The 25601-nt window shown below is 36.3% G+C and overlaps 1 protein-coding gene and 1 non-coding gene across 4 annotated transcripts; both read right to left on the minus strand.

Moving 5' to 3' along the window:
- Nucleotides 1-24764, minus strand: SLC33A1 (solute carrier family 33 member 1). Of its 3 annotated transcripts, none has more exons than XM_019731975.2 (6): nt 23367-24764; nt 9894-10084; nt 6686-6870; nt 6301-6418; nt 4044-4259; nt 1-3355 (listed from the first exon to the last, which is right to left on the minus strand). In XM_019731975.2, exons 1-6 carry the CDS (start codon nt 24133-24135, stop codon nt 3188-3190), a joined length of 1647 nt encoding a protein of 548 aa, XP_019587534.2. In that variant the 5' UTR covers nt 24136-24764; the 3' UTR covers nt 1-3187. The 3 variants fall into 3 exon arrangements, with proteins under 3 accessions (XP_019587534.2, XP_074182880.1, XP_074182888.1); XM_074326779.1 differs by having other exon boundaries at nt 23967-24651; XM_074326787.1 differs by lacking the exons at nt 6301-6418; nt 9894-10084 and having other exon boundaries at nt 23367-24669.
- On the minus strand, nt 1451-1560 carry LOC141568047 (U6 spliceosomal RNA). Its single transcript, XR_012491063.1, has one exon. It is a non-coding gene; the product is annotated as a U6 spliceosomal RNA (small nuclear RNA).
- Nucleotides 24765-25601: the final 837 nt, after the last annotated feature.

Raw genomic sequence — 25601 nt, forward strand, 5'->3', positions numbered from 1 at the left:
TTCTTAAAAGCAACCTTTATAATCCAAAAGTCAGATGAAAGTTTTTGTTCACTGAAGGGAGAGGGCACGATTCCAGTACATTAACTATTACACCCTGATACAGGACCTGACTCTACCAAAACAGAATCTCAAAAAGTATTGTTAGCTCTACATGCCCATTCTACCCTGCTAACAATTTACACAGATAAAATGAAGACTCTAATAGCGGTTTTGGCAATGTAGTGTATTGTTCGGTGTAGACTGTTTGTCGCTAGGATTATTTTCCAGGTAATTCTTCAGGATCTGACATCGATGCCCAACACAAGCTTTCCAATGACAATGCATGCATTGTAGAGGCCACTGCCTCTATCTTTTTTCAGATGCTGAGTGTCCTTTTCTCCTGCACATTTTATCCTCCATTACTTATAAAAAATCCACTCTAAAATCCAACCTATAATATTAACATAGGGGCTATGTTATATATGCTAAATATACTCTAAATATAATATATATATATATATATATATACTAAATCGGGAATTAGTATATATTTTCCCACAAAGATAAAATTATTAAGTAAGACTCTATTTAATCTCCTTTTTTCTAACTTTTGACTCTGAAGAGTCAGAGTAATACACAACACAAAATATGCAAAGAACTTTATTACTGGATGTACATAATATGGTGAAAATTGCTAAAGTACTAAAAGGCTTAATTCTGCTGTGATAGCAATTCTGTACTGGGAACTACAGTTTACAAAAAGAAGATTGCGTTTTAATAAGTGGAAATACAGTACCTGATTTGGTATCAAGTAATTGTGAGATCTTTTCTCATTAGTAAAGTGCTTAATGAAGAAACATTCTTCCACAAAATGTCTTTATCTCTTGCCTTATAGCATTATTTTTTTAAATAAAAACTGGTTGCAATACATATATTTTTTTCAATTATGAGGTGTAATCAACAAATATGGATGTTTAAATACAAAATATTAAAGTAAAAGACACATCGCTATTAATCCCCCTCACTTCGAACACACTTATCCCATGTTCTTGCCACTTTCTGAAGCAGCTCTGAAGTCTTCTTTCATGAGTGTCTTTAGTTGTGCTGTCATGGCTGCCTCGATGTCCTGAATCAATTCAAACCATTTATCTTTCATGGTCATTTTGACTTTGGGGACGAGCCCGAAGTCACAAGGTGCCGGATCTGGTGAATAAGGTGGATGAAGACACACTGTAATGTGTTTATTTGACAGAAATTGCCGTAGCAGAAGTGACATGTGACATGGAGCCTTTCCGTTGTGATCATAAAATACAGTGAATGCTGCTGCCAAGTGCCATCCAATGGAAAGGCAGGATCTTTAATACGGGAAGCGGCGTGTTGAACCTTAGTAACAGTATATGACAAGTTTCAACTTGTTCGGTACAGTCGGTCGGCCATGAGCTCCGGTTGAGAGAAGGAGTGGTTTTTCTGTTTTTTTATGGAATGCTTCGCAAATTTGCCTGTCATGCTTGCGCCAGGGCCATACTAATCTTCTCTGTATTGTTCCAATTTTTTTTTGGTATGTGTGCTGCCGAAGCAAGCATGAGAGAAGTCGTGGTTTTTTGTTTTGTATTTTTAAATTTTATTGGGGAATGTTGGGGCACAATGTGTTTCTCCAGGGCCCATCAGCTCCAAGTTGTTCTCCTTCAATCTAGTTGTGGAGGGCACAGCTCACTGGCCCATGTGGGAATTGAACTGGCAAGCCTGTTGTTCAGAGCTCACGCTCTAACCAACTGAGCTATCAGGCCGCCCCCAAGAGGGTGTGTTTTAAGTGTGCCATAAATCACTCTCCATCATGACAACGCTCTGTGTCACACATCACTTCTAGAATGGCAATTTCTGTTAAGTAAAAACATTACGGTGTGTCCTCATCCACCTTATTCACCAGATCTGGCATTTTGCAACTTCTGGCTCTTCTCCAAAGTCAAAATGATTCAGGACATCGAGGCAGCCACAAGAGCACAACTAAAGACACTCATGAAAGAGAACTTCCAGAACTGCTTCAGAAAGTGGCAAGAACCCTGGGATAAGTGTGTTTGAAGAGAGGGGGAGTATTCTGAGGGGGATTAATGGCAAAAGGTCTTTTCCTGTAATTTTTTTAAATTTAAACATCAACTGTATTGTTTGATCACACCTTGTATAATTGATATTTAAGCATTATTTTTTAATTACAGTATTACTCACTTAAATTTTACTTAATATGAAAGCTTTACTGTTGTTGTTTTTTCTCAGTAATAAAAAAAACTACTTGAAGAAAAACGTTTAATTTTTATTTTCAGAACTATGCCATGGACATACACATATAACACTAAACTTGATCCCTTCATGAGATGTCTGTGTGCCACGAAGCACTTAGAACAAAAAACATATGGAAGCTTTATGGTAATAGTTAACAGGGAATCAAAATATCTTCCCAAAAAGGGTGGACAGGGGAATCAATAAATTAAAAATCATAGTTCCATTTTATAAAAAATAGTTTGAATAATACCTTATAAATCTTTAATGCTTACAAAAGCAGAAAATACATTTAAAATAGTCTTTTTTAACACAGATTCATTCGTACAATATGGTTGTCACTAGTCTTTATAACACAGATTCATAAGTACAATGTGGTTGTGGTCAGAAAAATAACAACTAAAATGGCATTTCAGTCAGTAGCCTAAATTCTCTTCTCAGCAAATTCTACACAGAATTTAACCAATTTGCAATTCAAAATAAGACTTAACTTCCAACAAGTCAGACTAGTTGTAATTAGTACCTGAATATCAAGCTGTGTTCCATTTAATATATTTTACCAAAATTTTAAATACAGCTCAATGACAGGAATTGACAGCAATACTTGACTGCATGGTTACCATCCATGACTACTGCACTGCAGCTTAAAACTTGCTTTGGTCAGTAAATTAAAAAGATATAAATCAAATAACAAGGCATGAAAAGTTGTTTTAGAATCCACTTCCTAACCTTAAGTAAACTTTAAATACATCAACAAGGCAAGGAAAAATATAATCAATATACAGAGAGGTCTCTATTTTTTAACCATTTGGCATTTTATATTAATAATTTCTGTGTTTAAAATATTTTATACTCCTGTGTGCTGATTTTCACAGTTTTCTGAATTAAAACTAAACTAGAGTTACCTTTCTCAGAATACCCAGTAATGAATGTATTAATTGATCCTTTTGCACTTCCATGAAGAGGGTCCTTCATCCTGTAACTTTTTAAATTTTGGACCAAGAAAGAACCACCAACCAAATCCAATAAACACACAAATAATGGACTCCATATAATAACCATCCAGTGCTGTAACACACGAGCCACCGAGTTTTACGCAAAGCTGTAAAAATAAAATTATAATAAATATTCCACAATTTCAAAATGGAAGCATTCACCAATTTAATGTTTCTAATTCATAATTTAAAAATTAATGAAAATCTATTTTTGTTAAAACATTTCATTTACTTCAATGTTAACGTATCTTAAGCATGTTAACGTATCTTAAGCTCTCTAATGCTACTAATATGATTAAAAGCAACTTTCAGCTTGTGCTGTAAACAATACTCATTTTCAAGATACAGCTTTTTATATCTGGAGATGTGAAGAAACGTTCAATGAATCTACTCCAGAAGTAGGCTATTACTTTGAAATTTATCAACAAACTACTAACCATTTGGTTTTACCTAAAATTGTTACATGAATAGCTAATGAAATTCCCTTTCGCTATCATTATAAAACTTAGCTATGAATAATGCATTTATTAAGCACCTGTTGTGTAGGACAGTGATCCTCAGGTGGAAGAGAGTTTGCCTCTCCCTTGCTGAGCAGCACCTTCAAATGAGCTGCTCTTGATTTGAGTGCATTATAACTGTCAATTTATGACAAGAAAGAAAAAATATATAGCTTTCTAGACAAGAAACTATGAAGAGATATGACTTTTTACAAAGATATAGTACTTCTAGAGGCAAAACGAGGAAATTATTATCTTAATATTAGCTTAATGTTATCTAAAATTACAATATACTTACCTCAACATTATCAGGGGTTCGGCAATTCTGGTTTGATGCTCCTACACACTCTTTCACTGTGAGGGGATCTACTAGCCAAAGAGCTACTGTAGAAGGCCAGTTTCCTCCCAGATTGGACACAGTATTTAAAAGGGTCATATATGTTCCTCCAATAAGTGGATCGCTAACCTTTGCATTGAACGCCATTATGGAAACATACATGCTGTACAATGTAACCTACAAGGAAAATGTAAAACATCTTTAGAATGAGTAGAATTTATAAAGGTATGGTCTGAATTAAGAAAATCAAAATCATAAACTTGAAAATTAATTTTCATGACCCTTATTAACGCAAGTCAACTAACATTTTTTACTGTCTAGGCTTTGAGCCTGATCATGGCAATATAAAGATGACTAAGACACAGTCTCTCTGAGCCCTTCAAGAATTTATTTTAGTCTGGGAAAACATGGAGTAAATAATTATGATGAAATGCAGTAAGTATTGTAAGTGGAAATACACACATTATGCTACTGGGGCCTAAGTAAATGAGAGATTAATTCTACCATAAGTAGGAAGGAATGTTCAAAAGAGAAAATGACAGATGAGGTGGTCTTGAAGGACACATACAGCAATAAGCAAAACCCCACATTTACACTGTACCTAAATGTATCATATACGTTGTATCTATTTATATGTATATGTAATACATGTAAGCATTCAAATATTCAAAGGAACATGAACCTATAATTATATACATATACACAATTTTCGTCTACATATACAGAAGAAAAATAACATTTCAAAATTTATGTGATGAATTGAAGAGAAAAATCTCCTTAAAGGCAAAAGTGCTTAAGAGGCAAGAATTAACTCTCCATTTAGGAAAATGGAAATAAACCATGTTTCCAAAAAAACATTCCTTGGAATACCATTCCAGGGATGTTCCAATATCAAATAAGACTGAGAAACACCGAATTACACAAAATTGAACAGGTCCCTTTCACTGTAGGTCTTCTGAAAGCCTTTAGGATTTCCTTAAGGCAGGGATTTGGGCATGATTTATTCCGTTATATTTCAGTATTTAGAATGATTTTGGGCATAGAATAGGTGTCCATTTAATATTTGTTGAAGGAATAATTTAGATGCTACATAAAGAGGGGTTATGTCATGTATCATTTCTCAAATTTATTTGGCCTTGTACATATTTTCCCACAAAATATCTGGTTGAGTTTCAATGACTGTACTTTGGGAAATTCTCTAGTGAAATTCAAAGCCAAACAAATGATTTTTGGACTACCAAGTCACAGATTTTCTTTTACTTACTCAGACAGTGAAACATTAACTAAACTAAAGCACTTCTTTCAACTTTTCTTTTGAGCCCAGCCTTAACTGAGTATGTGCAAAAAAGAAAATTATATTTGATATCCTAGCCTCAATGAGTTACATACAGTTAGTCTGACATGATCCACTACGCAGTTCTCCTAAATGATGTAATTATATGCAAAAAATTATTGAGATTACCTCGTAGCCATATTTTTGGGTTTCAGCTAAAAACAAACTGAGCAGTTTGTAAATATAACTTTCAAAATATTTAAGCTAGGTTCCATAGAAAAATCCAAAGTGACTCTGAAATACACATTAGCAATAATTGCAGTTGTGTCACAAAGGCTACTGCTGGGGAGGTCTTCCATTTACTTGAATCACTTGCCCCCAGACAAAACCCCATTTTGCAAAGGCAGCTTAGGTGAGGTTAGGGCAAAGTGGGGATCACTTTATGGATTACAAACATATTTAATAAAGAAAGAAAAAGCAGATAAACACACAGCTTCTAAAATCACAAACAGTAACTCATAACTTTAAATACAGACTCTAAACCAAACACCTTATGTCTAACCCAGTAACCATCATTATTTCTCAATACTTTCAGAAAAAAACTATCTGGAACAGAAATAAAAACCCAAGTATAGAGATAGACTAAGGGATACTTAGCAAGTGTTGAAATACTAGCTTTGGAATAAATTCTGAGATGTGAAAAATATTTGTTGAAAGAACAAAAAAAAAATGACATGAATGAAGAAGGAACTCTCTTTCCACAAACAGAACTCATTAAATCGGAAGTCACAAGATTTAAAGTTCACTGTCAAATAATTTGTTCATTGTCAGATTTGTGCTTAAATCTTATAATTTACTATCATTATTTTAAGGCAACCATAGAAAAATGTCTTCTTTATTTTACAAAGAACAGTTTATTTCTTGAAAACACCATCACAAGCTTACCTGATGCAACGCGTAACTCAGCAGCAGTATAATGTAGTAATATATAGGGAATCCCCCTTGATGCTCTACTTTAGCAGTCCACCAAACCAATAGAGCAAACTCTAATCCAAGCAATAATCTATAGAGAAAGAAAAAAACATGGAACTGACTGCCATTTTAGGTTAAAAAGCAACAGCAAAACAGAAATCTGTGCGTCTACTATATGAAAGATGCCTGTATCTAAAACCTTTTAGGAGGTTAAAAAGAGTGCATATAAATAATACTGAAGTTAAAGATGTTTTTCAAGCCTTTTTCCATATATATTCTACACATAGATATTAGTGATACTGATGAGTGTTCCTCATTTAACCTTTCTTATTTAGTAAGGTTTTATTTCATGTTTTACCTGTAGGGCATGGCTTTGTAAAATACATTTAGTGGCTGGGGACCTGCAGTGTATTTGCTGATAATCAGAGGCAATATTATCTGCAAAGGAACCATTGGAACTGCCAATAAGGCTAAATGTTCTTTGGGTACTCCCTCTTCTACCAATTTCAGTCCTGTTACTGCATCTGCTGCTGAAAAACCAATCTGCAAAATAAAAACAAAAAAATATTTTACTTTGTGACTTATGAAATATTTTTCTCCAAACATATGAAAGTTCTTCAAGAACCTCAATCTCATTATTGACCTATGCCAGTTACAAGTAAGTATCATATTATTATTATATCTGGTACAATGATTAAGTTACAGGAGGTACACTTTGCCCTATGGTCTACTTACAATATTCAGTGAAAATTCAGCATTCTTAGGAACTGTAGGTGGCTCTAATTACAACTAAATTTCCACTTCAAAAAGTTCAATCTCTTATAATAAACAGTGTCCAAATCCAAACTTACTGATGTGTATTTTAAGTTTAAAATAAAAGCCTTTAATTGATTTCAAATAAATCTGTTTAAAATGAAGCATTACTGCCACATATACACATTTTTGATGATTTCTGACTGACCGTAATAAAATTTCCAAGTCATCTAACATTTCAAAAGTAATTCTGAAAAAACATTATATCTGAGAGGTTGAATAAAAGGTGGGGGAAGAAAAAGTACAGCTAGATTAATTCTTAAAAACAATCCAAAAAAGTTGGTTGCTAAAAGTAGTGAGTAAAAGTTTGAGGTGAACTAAAATATTTAGATAGTATCAAAGTATCTCCCCATAAATTAGTTTTTAATTACAAAAGAAAAGTAACTTTACAATGAGTTAAAGAAGTAATTAAAGTTAACAGTTAATAGAATAAAGGGACATGATATGTCTCCTGAAGTAATTTCCTTGAACACGTCACAATACTACTTCTGTGATATTTCTCACATAATTGTATAACCTGAACCTAAACATGAAGAAACATCAAACATAAATGAAAGGACATTCTATAGACTAATTGGCCTGTATTATTATTATTATTTTAAAGTTTACTGGAGTGACAATTGTTAATAAAGCCTGTATTCTTTAAAAATATCCAGGTCATGAAGGTCAAAGAAAGGGCTTATGCCAACTAATGCAATGTGTGATCATGGATTGGATCCCTGAAAAATAAAGTTATGAAGGCTATTATTAGGAAAATTAATGCATTTTGGATATGGACTATGATTTGATAATAATATTGTGTCAATTTTAAATTTCCAGATTTTTTATTAAGTTGTGGCTTTGTAGGAGAAATGCACACTTTAGGTATTTATGGATAAAAGGGCATGAAATGTACAAATTACTCTCATATATTTCAGAAGAAATATGTAACAGTGCAAATTTACAGAATAAAGAAAGTGGAACTAAATGTTAACAATTAGAGAACATGGATAAAGATGTATGGGAATTCTTTCATCTATACAGGTAAATTTTCAATTAAGTATGAAACTATCAAATAATTTTTTTTAAAGGAATAAATTCTACATACGTTAACTTCTTGCAAGGGAGCCAAAAAGCAAACATCACCATTAAAAAAATAATAATAATTAAAGGTCAAAGATATTTCACAAGAATTTCACCTATATTTCACCCATCTTCTTTGTAAAAATTAGATATACAAACCAACTTCAACATTTACTGTCATAAAAGTGGTATAGTAGGAGATATCTGTAATACACATATCTAACAAAAACCTCATATCTAGGATACATAAAAAATAAAATTCTACAAATTAAAAAAAAAATTAAGGCAACTCTGCATATTCAAATGGCCATAACCATAGAAAAAGATGCTCAACTTGTTCAATCATCAGGGAAATGAAAATTATAACCATAAAGAGATGCCACTACACACCCACCAGAAGGGCTAAAATTGAAAAAACAATAAATCTGTATTCAAGGCTTTTGAAACAATTGAACATTTACACTGCTGGTGGTAGGGAAAACTGAAGCAACCGCTTTGGAAAATTGTTTAGCAGTATATCCTAATGCACTTATTATGACCCAGCAATTCTACACCTAGGTATTTATCTATCAGAAATGTATAACTATGTTCATCCAAAGTAATGAACCTGAATGTCCACAGAAACACTATTCATAATAGTTCAAAAGTAGAAACAACCTATATCTGTTGATAGAACGGATAAATTGTGGCATATTCATACAGCAGGATATTATTATACACAATGAAATGAACAAACTATTGCTATAAATAAAATATAAATTATACAATTATAATGTTGAGTAAAAGAATACAAGAGCCAGACATAAAAATACATATTGGATATTTCATTTATATAAAACTCAAAAGCAGGGAAAACTAATCTCTGGTATTAAAAGTCAGGAGAGGTGTTACTAACACTTTAAAATTTAACCCACCCTATCACTAGAGGAGGAAAAACTCACCATTTCAAAACATGGAGGCTACAATTTTTACTTCAGTGTTGTCAAAAGATAGCTGTAAAGTGTTTATGTAGACAAGTTTAAATATATAATATTTAATATGAAACTCCTGTAACTGATTATAGACTTTAGGAATATTAATTCCAGGACTAGCAATAGCTCACTGTAACAGTATATTTACCTTTCTTCTAGCATATCTTTAAAATGTTTTAGAACTGTAAAATCAGGACATCTTAATACAGAAAATGTACAGAAATAAAAATCACCAAAATCCCAATTTATTTGATGGTATTATTTCCTTCTAACACAAAAAAATTTCAATTCATTTTTAATACACTTATAGTACTCATACATTTCCACATCTTTGTAAATAACATCCTAAGTAAATAATTTTACTACCTCTGATATTAAATGTATACTCATTATAATAGCACACAGCTATTATTTTTTTCAAGGCATTCAGTTCCATGTAAAGCATTTACATCATTCATTAAATACATTTTACACTTACTAGAATTACTTCAAATTGGCATAATTTTTTTCAAGATCCCAAGACATTCAGCTTACTCTGAAATTATATTTGATATCATTATACCTTTTAAAACTTTAATAAACCAAAAATACTGTTTTTTTTTTATTGTTAGGTTCCAATAGTAGTGGAAAGGGATTTATGATATGAAAAGGCAAAAGAAGTGTTGCACGATATTGGTAATTATAACAAAGTGGTAAATTTGCTTTATAAAACATTTTTACCTTTGCAGTCAGAATCAGAAGGCAAAATGTCAGAACTGCTGGCATTTTTATAATTTCAAAAAGCAGTTTGTAGGTATCTGTGATCCCTTGGGTTTCTTCTTTTCCTACTGATACTTCTTTGTTTTCTTTTTTCAGAAGGGCAACTAAAGTTGTTGTTATCAAAAATACAGTTCCCCAGAAAAAAAGGAAATCTGAAATTTAAAATGTTAAAAGCTGTTATTATTGAAATGATCTAATTTCATTGGTTCTACATAATTCTGTATACAACTTTCCCTCAACTAAAATCTGTTTAAAAAAGTTGACACTTCGCATGCCCATCACATTCATGGCACAGTACGTAGCAGATGAACATGACAGTGCTGTCTCTGTTAAGCACACATTACGTACACAGACCCAAGAGAGAACAGTGATACTTAAGGAAAAAAAAGAAAAAGAAAAAGGCTTACAAACCAAAGTCTATCATGTCGTTTTATTCAAGAAAAGTGCTGGGGTTTGAGGGGAGATGACTTTCCTATCCCATAGGAGCCATCAGTCATATTTCTTAAACATCTAAGCTATTTAGCTCTTTATTAAATTATGACAACTTAGACAACAGATGATCATTTACATTAGATTTTCCAACTTTTATTTTGAAATTCTTTAGTGTTTTAAAACTATTTAAGCCTTCTCTTTTCAATACTGAGATACAGAAGCAATTTCTTCATACTTACAGGTGCACAATGGAGACACATGAAAATTACTATTTGGGTTGGAAAGATAGCTGGGCCATTAACCATTATTTTGAACAAGTTAAGCAAAGGGAGTGAATAATGTTCTGGAAAATTCCGTGTGACAGCTAAAAATAATAATAAAGGCACCATTTATTGAGTGTATATTATGTGCCAAAGTGTGCTAAGCATTTTATATATATCATTTCCTTTACTACAACAACCCAATAGATTAGGTTATTAACTAGTCGCAATCTACAGACAAAGAAACAGGCCCAGAGAGGTTAACAGGTCTGAAGTTACATTGTAAGTCAGTGATAAAATTGTGATTTGATGCATTATACCATTAATTTCAAAACCTGTATCTCCTTAACCACCCTGAGAAATGCATCTCAATTTGCCTCTACAAAAGTTATTGGAGATTTTCAGTCAACATGGTGGAGTAGGTAACGCTGTACTTGCCTCCTCTCATGACCACTTCAAAATTACAACTACAGAACAACCATCACTGAGAGTCACCTAAAGTCTAGCTGAACAGAAGTTCTACAACTAAAGATATACAGAAGAAGCCACCTCCAGACTGACAGGCGGGGCAGAGATGCGAAATGGGCTGATTCCACACCTGTGTGTGACGGTTAAAAATTGGGAGGGATACCTCGGCTGTGGAGGAGCCAAAGGGTTCCAGCCCCACACCAGGCTCCCAGGGTTTCAGTGCCAGGGAGAGAACTCTCCATAACTTCCGGCTGTGAAAACCAGCTGATTGTGGCTGAGTGAAACAGAGGGCAGAGTGCCCTTTAGGCACTCTGCTTAAAGGGCTCACACACAGATTTGTTCACTGACAGACTCACTAACTCCGAGCTCCACCTCGAGGTGTACCAGAAACATACAGAGAGGAACTGAATTGTCTGGGTTCAGGGTAAGGGCTGGGGGAGCAGCCGTCTCCCAGACAGAAGTACTGGCAGATGCCATTGTTCCTTTGTTGACACCTCCCCTCACCCAGTGTACACATGCAGGTGACGGCCAAATCTGAGTCTCTATCAATCTGGCTAACACGATTTATCCACCCCACCCTGGTGACTCTGTGGCAGACTGGGCAGGCACCAGAGTCCTGCTGAAGTGAATCCTGCTCCCTAGGGTCAGCCTTTGCACAATACCTCCTTCACTATAGTCACAGCCAGTCCTCACAACCAATCAGCCTGAAGGTTAATCCTTCCCACTGAGGTGCAAACAACAACCAAGGCTCAACTACAACAGGAGGACACACACAGTGCCACTGGACCCCACAGGACACCTACTACATAAGGCCACTCTACTAAGATCAGGAGACATAGCAGTTCTACCATATACTGAAACAAAAACAGGGAGCCAGTCAAAATGGGGAGACAAAGAAACATGTCCCAAATAAAATAAGAGAATAAAGTTCCAAAAGCAGAACTAAACAAAATGGAGACAAGCAATCTACCAGATGTAGAGTTCAAAACACTTATAAGCACGTTCAAGGATCTCAGGGAGAACTTCACCAAAGAGAGGAAACATAAAATGGAGAAGATAGAAAACATAAAAAAGAACCAATCAGAAATGAAGCATACAATAACTGAAATAAATACATTAGAGGGAATCAACACTAGATTATATGAAGCAGAGGATCAAATCAGCAGTTTGGAAGATAAGGTAGCAGAAAACACCCCATCAGAATAGCAAAAAGAATCCAAACAACGAGGATAAAGGGCCTGTATGACATCAAGCATACCAACATTCACATCATAGGGGAACCAAAAGGAGGAGAGAGCAAGGAACTGAAAACCTGTTTGAAGAAATAATGATGGAAAACTTCCCTAACCTGGTGAAGGAAATAGACATATGAGGCCAGGAAGCACAGAGAGTCCCAACCAAGATGAATCCAAAGAAGCCCACACCAAGACACATCATAATTAGAATAGCCAAGGTTAAAGACATAAAAAGAATCTTAAGAGCAGCAAGGGAAAAGTAGTTAGTTACCTATAAGGGAAATCCCATAAGACTGTCAGCTGATTTTTCAGCAAGGACCTACAACCAAGATTACTCTATCTAGCAAAGCTATCATTTAGAATTGAAGGACAGATAAAAAGCTTCCCAGGCAACAAAGAGCTAAAGGAGTTCATCACCACCAAACCAGTGTTATAAGAAATATTAACAGGACTTCTTTAAGTGGAAGAAAAAAAGATTAAAAGTATGAATAATTAAATGGCAATTACTACGTATCTATCAACAATTACTTTAAAGGTAAATGGATTAGATGCTCCAAACAAAAGACATAGGATGGCTAAATGGATAAGAAAACAAGACCCTTACGTATGCTGCCTACAACAGACTCATTTCAGATCAAAGACACACACAGACTGAAAGGGATGGAAAAAGATATTTCATGAAAATGGAAACAAACAAACAAAAACAAAACAAAACAAAAACTGGAGTAGCAATACTTATACCAGACAAAATAGACTTTAAAGCAAAGGCTGTAACAAGAGACAAAGAAGGACCCAGTGTTCTCACTTCTGGGAAATTATCCCCATGACTTCAAAGGGACGTGTGCATCCACATGTTCAATGCAGCGTTATTTACAATAGCCAAGATATGGAGGCAGTCTGGCTGTCCATCAATGGATGAATGGATAAAGAAGAGGTGGTACATATATACAATGGAATATTACTCAATGGAATATATACAATGGAATATTTAAAAAAGAATGAAATGTTGCCTTCTGCAACAACATGAATGACCCAGAGGGTATTATGCTCAGTGGAGTAAGTCAGACAGAGAAAAACAAATGGCATACAATTTCACTTATATGTGGAATCTAAAGAACAAAATAATCAAACAAACAAAACAGAAACAAACTCATACATGCAGAGAACATTTTGAGGGTTGCCAGTTGGGAGGGGGGGTTGGGGCGACAAATGAAAAAGGGGAAAGGAATAAGAAATTGGCTGTTACAAAGTACTCATGGGGATGTAGAGTATAACATTAAGGAACAGTCAGCAATATTGTAATAACTATGTATGTGTCAGATGGGTACTAGAGTTATCGGAGTGATCACCTCGTAAGCTATATAAATTTCAAATTGCTATGTTGTACACCTGAAACTAATATATTTTATGTCGACTGTAATTGAAAAACAAAAAAATTATTTAAAAAATTTATTGGATAACTCTGTTCAGTTTTCTCATCTATAAAATAAGAGGAGTTGGCTAGAAAATCCCAGATGCTTTTAGCACTAATATTGTAGAACTGTACTAGTTTTTGTATGTGTTTACTTTTAATTTTATTGCTGTTCTTGTAGCACTGTTCATGGAGCCTAGTCACCTTTTTCAAAAACAAGTACAGCATTCTTCAGTCAGGGCCTCTGCTTTGTATTCAGTCGCGCTCTGCTGCTGTTCTAGCCGACGTTGATCACTACAGCTTGAACCTCACTTATGATGAAGGCAAAAAGCATTACTTGTTTAGACCCATTTTCACCTTAGTACTCACATGCTCCTTTCTTATATGTTATCTCATTGGATTTTCATAGCAAACATGTGAGAGAGGCAAAGCAGGCATTATTAATATAGACATGAGGAAAAGAAGCCCAGAATATTGACATCTTTGCCAAAGGTCAAATTATTAAGAGACAGAACTTAAACCTAAATCTGAATTTGAGTTTCACACTGCCTGCCTAGAGTTTTTTTAAAACATTAATGTTGAAATAAGAATTTACTAGAATTGGCTAATTATTTAGTCTCCACCAGCCTAAACAAAAGCAAGGCTATGCTATTCAAATTATGCAAATTAAAGAAACCAAAACACTTTAGGCATATATGGAAATTTGTATTCTGAGGTGAACTCTTTTCTCCAACATGAGAAACTTATACTTAATTTTAGATATCAGAAGAAAAACACAAAATGTTCTTAAACGCAAAGGTATCCATATACAAGTTATGATTAAAGTTTATCAAAATAACATCATAAAATATAATTTCTAGTTTATATTACATAGTGTTTTTGAATCTGGTTCAAACGAAATGAACAATTTAAGATTATTCTTATAAAAGAGGCTAATGTTCTTTATTTTTGCATTCTTAACTTTATCTGTGAAATGTGACAAATAATGACTTGTTAACAGAATTTCATCTATAATATTCTCCTTCAGAAAGTTTTCGTTCATCATTTGGTTTAAATTAACTGTTGAAGAAAGCCTGAAAAAAACTAAATTGTTATCACCATCACCAGAAATAAATGGTCTCTATATAAATGGTTAAGTGAAAATTAAAAGTTTTCTACTTTAAGCGTTCCAGTTCTCTAAGCAAAAATTTTTAAAATTTGCTTAGTACATCCTCCGAATTTTAATGAAAAAAAATCTTCATCTAGAATTTAAACTCCCTTGTATACTAATACCAGGGAAAAAAGAATAACAAGTTAAACGGGTTTCAGTATTGTTTGCAGATAGGATTATTTGTAATTTCTTTGAGCTTTGAGGATAAAACAAGAGGTCACATGAAAGGATAGAGTGACAATGCGTCATCAGAGCCCCTATTCAAAATCTTTCCATAGCTCACCTGAACAGAAGAGTGAAGCTAAGAGCTCAGAAAGAGAGGCTTAGCCACTGCTAGAAAATATTCTTATCAAGTTTTATGAAGATAATTACCATAAATACTGACCATTAGACTATTGGCCATTGTTTATTAATATTGCTTTGATGTTAGAACATACATTGCCTGATAGACCAATCACTGTAAAGATATTATTACCAAAAATAATCTTACTATTTCATTATTAACATTTTGATTAATTTTGATTTATGTATTTTATCTACAAAAGCATTATGATGTATATGATCAAGGTGTCAAAGCTAATGTTCAAGTTTCATAAACATGATTTTTGAGCAAAGACCTATAATACATACTAAATATTCTGCAGTGGCTACTAGATCTTACCTAGAGCTCCCATGAATGCAAAAATTAAGAGCACGTAACAATTCACCAGTAACTAAGAAGCATAGGGCAGCTGGCACCCAGGTGCCCACTATGCAAGGCAAAACAGGACAGTACAATAAATCTCAGTCATTCTTCAAGACAAGCATTATCATTCCTACTTTATATAAAACGAAACAAGATCACAAGCCAGAAAGTAGCAGAAGTGAAATTCAAACTCAGATCTGATTTTAAAGCAAGAATGTTTTCCACTGTACTACCAAGATGATCAGATACACCTAAAGCAAGTAGGCTCTCTTTCTTATTAACCACATACACCCGAGAGGAAAGATACCTATTTTAGCTCCAACCATGAAGTCTGGAACACAGATACCTGAACATACTTCTTTTAACTGGCTTCTCATATTCTCTCTCCCAACTCCTTTCTCGCCATAAGGTTGGTATGTCAAAGGGTGTACAAACCCATAGGAAAAATAAACACGATGCATCTTTCTTGAGTTCATTTTACTCAATAACTTATAGGGAAACTTTTTTTTAAGCATGTTTTTCCAGGACCCATCAGCTCCAAGCCAAGCAGTTGCCTCCATCTAGTTGTGGAGGGCCCATCTCACAGTGATCCATGCGGGGATCGAACAGGCAACCCCGCTGTTAAGAGCACAGCACTCCAACCAACTGAGCCAACAAGCCACCCCTATAGGGAAACATTCTGATGAAAAAAAATGTTATGGAGAAGGCAAAATTTCCAAGAATTCTTAAGACAAAACGGACTTAAAAAAAAAAAAAAGTCAAGCTTTCAAGGCTTTGAACTAGGCCCCCAGAGCCTTTGTGGTGTAGATTCACTCTCTTCCATCATCAGAAGAGATAGAAAAATTAAGAAGTATCGTTTGATACAAGCATCTTGGCTCACACCAGGTTCTCTTTCCCTCTTAACTCTCACACTGTAGAAATTACCTTTGATCATCAGGAGTCAGTGGAAAGAAAACAAACGTTCAGTTTCTGTTCTAAATAACTGTCAGGAGGCCTTCCTTTCACTTTCTGGCTGGTGGCACAGCAGCTCTCTACTTCACAAGTTAAGAACAGGAAGGGACATTAGATACCCATCATCCAGTCCAAAGCTCTCACTTTCACAATGGAGGGAACTGAAATAGAAATATTATGTGTCTGACTTGGGTCACCAGCTGAGTTTTAGCAGAAACAGACCTTTTGTTTATTCCACAAATCTCTCTCTTACACATTTGCTCAAAATATCCATGCTGTTGAAGCACCCTCTCAGGAAATATTGTTTTGACTATACAACATAGTCATGTCTTAATTGGAGGTTAGGTTCTTGAAAGACAGCATGTAATGTAAAAATCAAGTAAATATAAAGCTAATTTTGAAATCTTCCTAATCTTAGTTTTCCTAACCTCTTAGGAAGATGCCATGTTTGAGATCGCATACCTTTTCATTAACTCCAACAATGTTAGGTTTTCCTTCAGGGTAGAAGAGATTGTATCTTCAATCAAGCACCAGATTGAGCAGCTGTCTTGCTATTAACGGCCATGCTGTCCCCAAACACTGGGCTCAGACTCAGCCCAGGATGAAAGACTAAGGCATTCATGACTAATGAATTCAGTGTTGCCACCTCATGCTAACTCTGGTCCTGTATCACTGAATGGATAAAAGTGAGTCACTCTTTTCATTTTTTTAAACTATGTTCTGGCCAGGCACAAAATCTACTTTAATTAAACACATGTATCTCTTCTCTGATGCTATGATAAGAGATTCTTGCATTCAGCTTTTGTACAGCCTATATCCCGACACCCCTAACTCACTTTAAGTTGAATTCAGACTTTTATAAAACATTTGACAATGAACATTCCAAGCTATCTCATGAAGATGCAGAGTACATCAGAATAGCTAAAATGAAAAACAATGATATCATCAAATGCTGGCAAAGATACAGAGAAACTGGATTACTCATATATTGCTGGTAGGGAAGAAAAATGGTATAGCCAATCTGGAAAAAATTTTGGCAGTTCCTTTCAAAACTAAAAATGGACTTACCATAACGAGCATTTGCATTCTTGGGCATTTATCTCAGGGAAACAAAGACTTACTTTCACACAGCAATTGCCAAAAACTGGAAACTACCCAAATCTTCAACAAATGACTCGTGAGATAAACTGTGGTATGTCTAACAAATGGAATACTTCTCAGCGATAAAAAGGAACAAATCATTGCTACATGCAACAACGTGGATGAACCTCAAAGAAATTATGCTGAGTGAAAAGGGCCACTCCCCAAGGATACACACTGCATGATTTCACTTAGGTAACATTTCTGAACTAACATAATTATAAACATGGAAAACAGATTAGTGGCTGCCAGGGGTTAGGATGAAGAAGGAATGGGTATAGCTATAAAGAGGCCACGCAAAGGAGTCTTGTATTTTGATTGTGGTGATGGTAGTTATGCGAGGCTATACATGTGATAAAACTGCATATAGCTACACACATGTACACACATGAATGAGTACATGTATAATTGGTGAAATCTGAATAAACTCTACAGATTGTACCAATGTGGATTTTTTCGCTTTTGATGTTGTACTATAACTATCTAAGATGTTAACAAGAGAGGAGGTTGGGCGAAGGGTGCCTAGGACTTCACTAAATACGAGTATTTCTTTGCAACCTCCTGTGAATCTATATTTTATTATTTTAAAATAAAAAGTTGTTTTAAAACGAATGGGAAATTTAAGAATGCAAAAGTTCTAACACTGAGCCAGGAATATGGTGAGTATATCTGAAATATAATATAAAGATCAAGAAAGAGAAATCTATGTATGTTGAAATCACCTACTCTGTTATTTTAACTGATGACCACTGGACTTCATCCAGCAAAGAGTATGTTCAAAAGTGAGGGGCAAGAATTAAAAAAAAAAAAAAATCTTAGATGACACCAAACCAAGGCATAGAGATGGTGGAAGGTAACTAACATCTTGCTTTTTGAATATGTATCCCATCCTTAAAAATGTTTCAGTATGCACACTCACATATAAATTATGTATTTGTGACCTCCTATACTAACATATCGTATACAATGTAAAATATACACCCCAAATTTAAAAATATGCAATAATGAAAAAAGAATGAAATTAAAAGAACTTGTATAAAATGCCAGATTTGTCCAAAATTTTGTCTAGAAGACTAGGTGAAATCAGAGGTTTCATAGTCTTCATTTTTAATTTTCCAGAAACAACATCTCCTTTTATAAGTAAGTGTATTTTGCTTTCTCAAATAAAATTACAGTTTTCTGGAACACTATAAATGGAAGTAGGAGACTGCTTGTAATTAGTAAGGCTCTGATTCTTTTATTGATAAATTTACATAGTAAAGGTTAATTCAATTGGCCTCTAAGTAAATTTCAATAAAATTAGAAGTGAAATTCAGAATAAGATACATGCCAAATAAAATCAAATAATTTTTTGGTTCACAGTGTATTTTGTAAATTGGCTTTTCTGCACAAAAGCAATTCCACGGTCCTTTACTGGACAAAGAAAGCATATAGAACCATTTCTGCTTTGCTTTGTTTAAAAAAGAAAAATGGCTTTCCGACCTTCCTTCTGGGGTATGGGCTCCAGTTTTTAATACCCAATATCTAATCCCTCTTGAATCTACTAGCCCCAGTATTCCTCCACCTATCTCACTTTACTACCAGGGCCCCAACATTTGAAAGTTAAGTTCAAATTTGCTCCATTTGTCTTACACTGAGATGTAAGATGCACCAGATTTATGATCTTGGTCCATTCAAGGCAAAAAGGGAGCTATATCATGTTTACCCAGAGATTAGCTTTTAAGCAATGGATTAGGTTTTTGTTGTTGTTTTTTTTTTATATCTTACTTTTTAAATTATTATACAGTAAAATTAAATATTTTTAGTGACAGTTCTATAAATTTTAACACATGTATAAATTTCAAACCACCACAACCACAGTCAAGATTCAGAAGAGTTCCATCACTCCCCAAACCCCCTCAGGCTATCCATTTATAGTTACCTCCTCCTCCCCTAGCAACTACTCTTCCCCATCTCTAGTTTTATTTTTGTTAAGAATGTAAGAGAAAAAAAAAAAAAGAATGTAAGAGAATGTTTCAGGCCTATAGATGCTAAAGAATGCATTATAGCCTATAGAAGAATAACCAGTCTATTCAGAAATGGGTCAGTTAGATCTACCCAAATGCTAAATAGCATTTCTAGTCACATAAGATACATTAATGAGCACTGCTTTAGAAAGCTAGACCAAGAAATGTGTCACTAAGTAAGAATTAATTGTTCCTGCTCTTCCTAGTTCGAAGTATGAATGTCTTAGAAACACATACCACTTTTACTGCTATCAGCAGTTTGATTAGCTTCATACTTCGAACATCAGTTTTGGCAAAGCAACATTTCCTTTTTCTGATTGACTCCTATATATGTATGCCTCTCACTAAACAAACTGATTCATAAACTCTAATATGTTTAGTTCTCTTCTCCAGTATCAGACTATCTTGCTTCCTGCCCCTAAACCCAAAATTTCCTGCTCTCTATCCCAATTCTTCTATTCATGATTGTTATCACTGGTTCTAGAGAAGAGGGTGCCAACTACCTGTTCACAGGCTGGACCTGGCAGAAAGACATATTTTATATGTCTAATTAGTGTTTTTAAAATTAAGGGGGAAAAAAAAGAAATTTCCAGTTTCTCTTGAATACTCATCCATCCTATCTAGCAATACTGGGATCCTACTGGCACAGACAACACTTACTGGAGCTGAAGCTCCCCATCTTTAGATGAGCCTGGGTTTTTCAGGTCAGCACTGTCCCCTCCAATGCCTACAGTCTTGCACCAACTCATTTGACTCCTTATCCACTTACCCGCTCCATCATTTTGGTTTATAAACCTCCATTATAAATTCCTTTGGAGCGGAGAATTCCCAGCTCTTATTCGACAAATTATAACACTATCACATGGCTAGTAACAAACTGGCCCTCAATGCTGAGTAAATGAATAACATGTGTCACTTAAAAAAACAACAAAAAAACTTTAATCTGTCACTTCTGAGCACCAGATGTTCCAGGAGTGGGCTGATGTTTTATAGACACCAGCAGTCAGAGTGCTACTTTTCTCTGGTAGAAAAGCCCAATTAGCACATATTTTATTATGTTACATTATATATTTATTATATTTAAGGAGTCAGGAAACCTAAGCTGTAGGTGTATCTCTACCTCTAACTAGCTACCTGGCTGCAGTTTCCTCATCTATAAGAATGAAGGAATTGAAATATATGATTTTTCCAAGTCATAAAACTTTATGTTCTCATATCTATGTTCTGCCGGATTACTTTAATCAGTTCTCGCAGCTTAAAAAGTCATCTCTTTTTGCTACTAAAGATCCTTGAAAACCAAATGTGACAAGGACGGAAAAGGCCCACTTCTGAGTTCAGTACTGTCCTGGAGTTCAGTACTGTACCAAAAGGCCAATCTCAGCATAATGAAGGTTTTGTTTCTGAGATTCTATTCTCATCCTATCCTTACTGTTCTATGTACACTACTTAGATTACTGCTTTCTAGATAGCAAAACCTGCTCTTTCTCAGTATTTTCCATCTTCCTGCATCTGTAACACTCAAAGTGTTAATCACAGAACATATTTTAGAAGTTTACAAAATAGTTATGCCTATTTTTAATTTTCTGATTTTCTTAGCATCTGCCTCAATGTTTGGCTCTTCTTTTATTACCTAAGCAATTTTATTTCCTTCATGATTATTTCTGTGCTCTTTAAATTCCTCAGAACCACCGGTTTTTCTTAGTTATACCAAGTTCCAGAAAGTAAAAGGCTATAAAAGTGATATGTGCAGTCATAAGAGGCAAATGAAAATGCAGGAACTCTTCAGCTCTTAACTAAAACGTTTGAACGTAAAACAGCAGTCCCCTACAGATATAAAACGTAAGCTATTTTTACAAATTCCTGGAGAACAAAGTTCAAATTCCACAGAACAGTTATTCAAAATAACAAATCAGTGCAAATAGAACTCCCATGGCACAATTTTGATCTTCCCATTGGGGGACAGTTGTGGCTAAGGGAAGATATAATTATAATGGCTCCTGAATACCATTCCAGAGGGAATGGTGCTTTATCAATCACTCTCATATCACACTAAAAGAAAGTTCTAATTTACCTTAGTAGTAACTTAGTTTCCATAGCCTCTTAAATCTTGATTTCTCTACTGAGACTTTCCTATGTTAACACATGATCTCATTAGTCCTTCTTGGTGATATATATACTCCCACTACACAATGAAAAGCAAGACACAAAAAAGCAAGGTGCTAATTTGATGCATTCACAAATTATTTCTAGGCAGAGATTTATCCATAGAGCAGGAGTGAGACCCCAGAACATTCAGACAAAAATCTGTCTAGTGCAAAGAATGATCTCTCAACCACTATGGCATCAGACCAACTGATGAAAAGTACTATTATCATTTATCAGTAGTGGCTTACTAGAGGTTTGAGGAGGTAAAGAGGAGGTCCCTTACAGGGTGTCGGGATGTACAGGGGTTGTCTAAGATTTCAGGAGATGAGTAATTCAGTTGTGAATCCTTCCCTCCTCGCAACTTCCCAAATATTATGATACAACGCTTACACTTCCCTCACCACGCACATATCCTTGACATTTACCCTGTTGGGAATCCCCCATCCAGTACTGGGAAGGTGAGAGAAAGCTTAGCTGTTTAAATTCATCATCAGCACCAAAATGAAGAATTCTGTTACATTCCTGATGTTGGTCATTTTACTTCTGTTTCCTAATTGTTAGGAAAGTTTAAAAAATAATAATAATAATAACCCTCAGAAAACTTTCCAAAGCATGCATTTACTTATTCAGAAAAAGTGGAAATTTTGTAGACTGTACATCCAATTTCTTACTGGATAAACTTCAAACTCTTTCTCATAGCAATGAAAGGAAATCTTACTAATTTGGTTACAACCTTTCTTTCAGCACCATTTCCCAAACTCAGTCTCCACAAATTACTGCTTCAGGCACTTGGAACAGCATTGTGCTGTACTTTTTTTTTTTTACTGCATTTTCACCCGGTGTTGTGCATTCTGGAATTCCACTTATCTATTTCATGGAATCTTATAATTCAACAAGGTCAAACATTTGCAGTGCGAAGCCTGATTCCCACAAGCAGTGACCCCCGGCAACCCTGAGCTCCCTAAAATGTGCAACTCTCCCATTCCTTGTGGGTTGGACTCTGCTTTATAGCAGGCCCTTAGCACTCTGTCACTTAGTTGACTTATTGTTTGAATGAATTAACCCTATTCCTTTTACAAGAGGGCTAAATGAGGGCTCTGGGTATAAGAGTAAAGGCTAGAAATGGGTCAGAAAGCATGGAGCTAGAAATCTCTATCCAAGGAAAGAAAAAAGGAAGATGTGAACCACAGGCGTCAAACTGAATTCCTGCCCTCACACTAGCCAGACTTTTAAAAAATGTGCATCTAGGTATTAGGTAAGTACCAACAAACAGATCTCTAGACTGAGTTTTGTTTGCCATTCCACAACAACGTTACTGGATGGGCTGCCTCTCCCTGCTCACTGCAAAGTACTGATCAATTATGATTACTCCAATGTAGTCATTCTGGCTGAGGCACATTTTAGTGGAACAGAAAACTTACCTCGGGTCATCTCCCATAAAATGACTTCTACTAAATTAAGTAATGAGCTTTCCTTCAACATCACACACTCTGTCAAAAGGATTCATAAATGTAAAACAAACCTAACAGAATTATAGTTTAAATATACTACCTGAAAGAGTAACGATTCCCCTGGGTTGAGGCTGAAACCGCAAATATTTGTTACAAAAGTCGGCAGATTCAAGGGCTAAAAACAAAACATTGCCCAAAAAGTAGCCCGCTGTTTGGCCCACTGAATTGCAAGTAGAAGCATAACCCACGTTTTCCCGGGATAACATAGTTAACGCCCAACCATCCACAGCGATGTCCTGCGTGGCGGCCAGGAATTCAAACAAAAAGAATGCCACAGTGAGAGCAACTACATCGGGGGTTCTGCCATCAGTATTCCCGAGCAAATGGTCCACCTGAGTGGATAAATATATCATGAACAGTCCCAGTACATACTGTGTAGGGACAAGCCAAGATTTGCGACGACCGAAGTTCTTCAAGTAAACCGCATCAACCAACGGGGCCCAGAGCAATTTGAGGCTGAAGGGCCAAAAGACAAAACTGAAAAAAGCTTGATCTGTATAGCTAATATTTTTGCTCTGCAAAATGAGTGGGATGCTTCCTGCCAGGCCCAGAGGAATGCCCTGAAGCACATAAAGAAAAAGCAACAGCAAAATGCTGCTTAATTCGGCCCGGCAGCTCCGTGGGGGTTTTGAGAAATCACCAGTATCGAGCAGAAGAGCTTCTTTATCCCCTTCTCCGCCCACCAAATCCAGTTGACTGTCATCCCAGTCGCCCGGCGGCAGAAGGCCACTCTTCATATCCAGAGAATGATTGAAAGTCCCTGGTCGTCGTTGCCGACTGTTGTCCTTGTGGGAGATGGTGGGTGACATAGAGACGATACAAGCCCCGTCTGAGCGGGGTCGGGACTGAGTGTTTTGGATCCGTCTAGTTCCCGGTCCAAAGTTGTCGCTCTGGACTAGGGTCTCAATGGTTCGAGGAGGGTGGGCAGGGCGCGGGATGACCAGAGCACTTCTTACTGCGGCCCGGAAAGCTGAAGCCGGGAGCCTGTCCCTTGGCTGGAGGCCCAGGTGATGCCCAGGTAGTTGCCTCTTGGAGCAGCGTAAAGGAGCCTGAAGGAGCTCCCTGGGCAACCGCGCCGGGCTCGGGGCCGGAGGAGGGGGCCGTGGTGCTGCGATGGAAACCGGCTCCTAACTGCGGCCAATCCCAACGGCCAGTCTCCAGACCGACCTCCAGTTGCCGCCGCCGCCACCGGTGCAGCAGACAACACTTTCTCCACGGGACTCCAGCTAGAGCAGGTAACTTCCTGCGTCGCGCCTCAGGAAGTGGTCCTCGTCTCAAATGAGTCCTGTCCCGCCTCTATAGCAAGCCAATCAGGACACGCTCCCGTAGCCGAGTTGACAAACGTCTCTTGGTAGGAACCTGCAACTCTGGAGACCGGGATCTCATAGGAGGATTAACGTGGGCGCACTGAGTGGGCGGGGCGGGGCGCCGCGAGAGCTCCGGCTCTGTGAGCGCATGCGGCTGTCTGGAAAGCGTGGGCCTCTGTCATTGGGCCCGTGGGGCCACGTGAGGGCGGGCTGAGCCAAGCCTGCTCCAGTAGGCGGTGCTAATACCGCACCTCGGAAGCTGCAGTGGCCCAGCGAGGGTTCATGTTAGGATAGGGAAGGGCAATTTCCAGACTCCAGGCTTATTGTGTGCTGCGCCGCTTTCGTGGGCCAGGCAGAAACCGGGAAGAGAAGGATTAAAGTTTGCAGAATTTCTTATCCGCAGGCAAGGGTGCTTTGTGCCCTAAAAAGGGTAGGAAAATGCCTGGCTAAATGGTGAACGGGGTGCCTTACGGTTCCCATTTATAGAATGAATGAAACTGGTCAGAGGTGTTAGGTTTCTCTGCAGCCCATTTTTCCAGTGTGGTGGAAAGACATGTAGAGGAACTATTTTCCATCCACTATTTTGGGTGGATCGGAAGGATAAAACTTGTCACATCCCTCTATTTTTAAGCTACTGTAAAAGGTCTTGTAAGAACCACATAAAATTTTATTTCATGTCAACTCAATGTATATTCGTTATTGAAATGATAAGAGAAAATAACTTTAGAGAAGCAATAGCATTATTTGTAATATAAATTATCCATTTGAAGTACGGTGTTGGAGGAGAGGTCTACGGATACCTGGATACCTGGACTGCCAGAAAGATGAACAAGTGGGTCTCAGAGCAAATTAAGCCTGAAACATGGCTGGAGGCAAAAATGACAAAACTGAAGCTGTCCTACTTCAGGCACATCATGAGAAGGCAAGGTTTTTAAGAAAAGATAATAATGGTGGGAAAAATAGAAGGC

This window comes from Rhinolophus sinicus, linkage group LG01 (assembly GCF_036562045.2).
Source record: "Rhinolophus sinicus isolate RSC01 linkage group LG01, ASM3656204v1, whole genome shotgun sequence".
NCBI classification, from domain to species: domain Eukaryota; kingdom Metazoa; phylum Chordata; class Mammalia; order Chiroptera; family Rhinolophidae; genus Rhinolophus; species Rhinolophus sinicus.

Coding starts and splice junctions, on each gene's coding strand:
- SLC33A1 (XM_019731975.2), bottom strand. CDS start 24,135: ATGTCACCCACCATCTCCCACAAGGACAACAGTCGGCAACGACGACCA. Junction 6,419..6,685: donor TACAAAGCCATGCCCTACAG/GTAAAACATGAA, acceptor CTTTCTCTATAG/ATTATTGCTTGGATTAGAGT. Junction 4,260..6,300: donor TGAGTTACGCGTTGCATCAG/GTAAGCTTGTGA, acceptor TTTTCCTTGTAG/GTTACATTGTACAGCATGTA.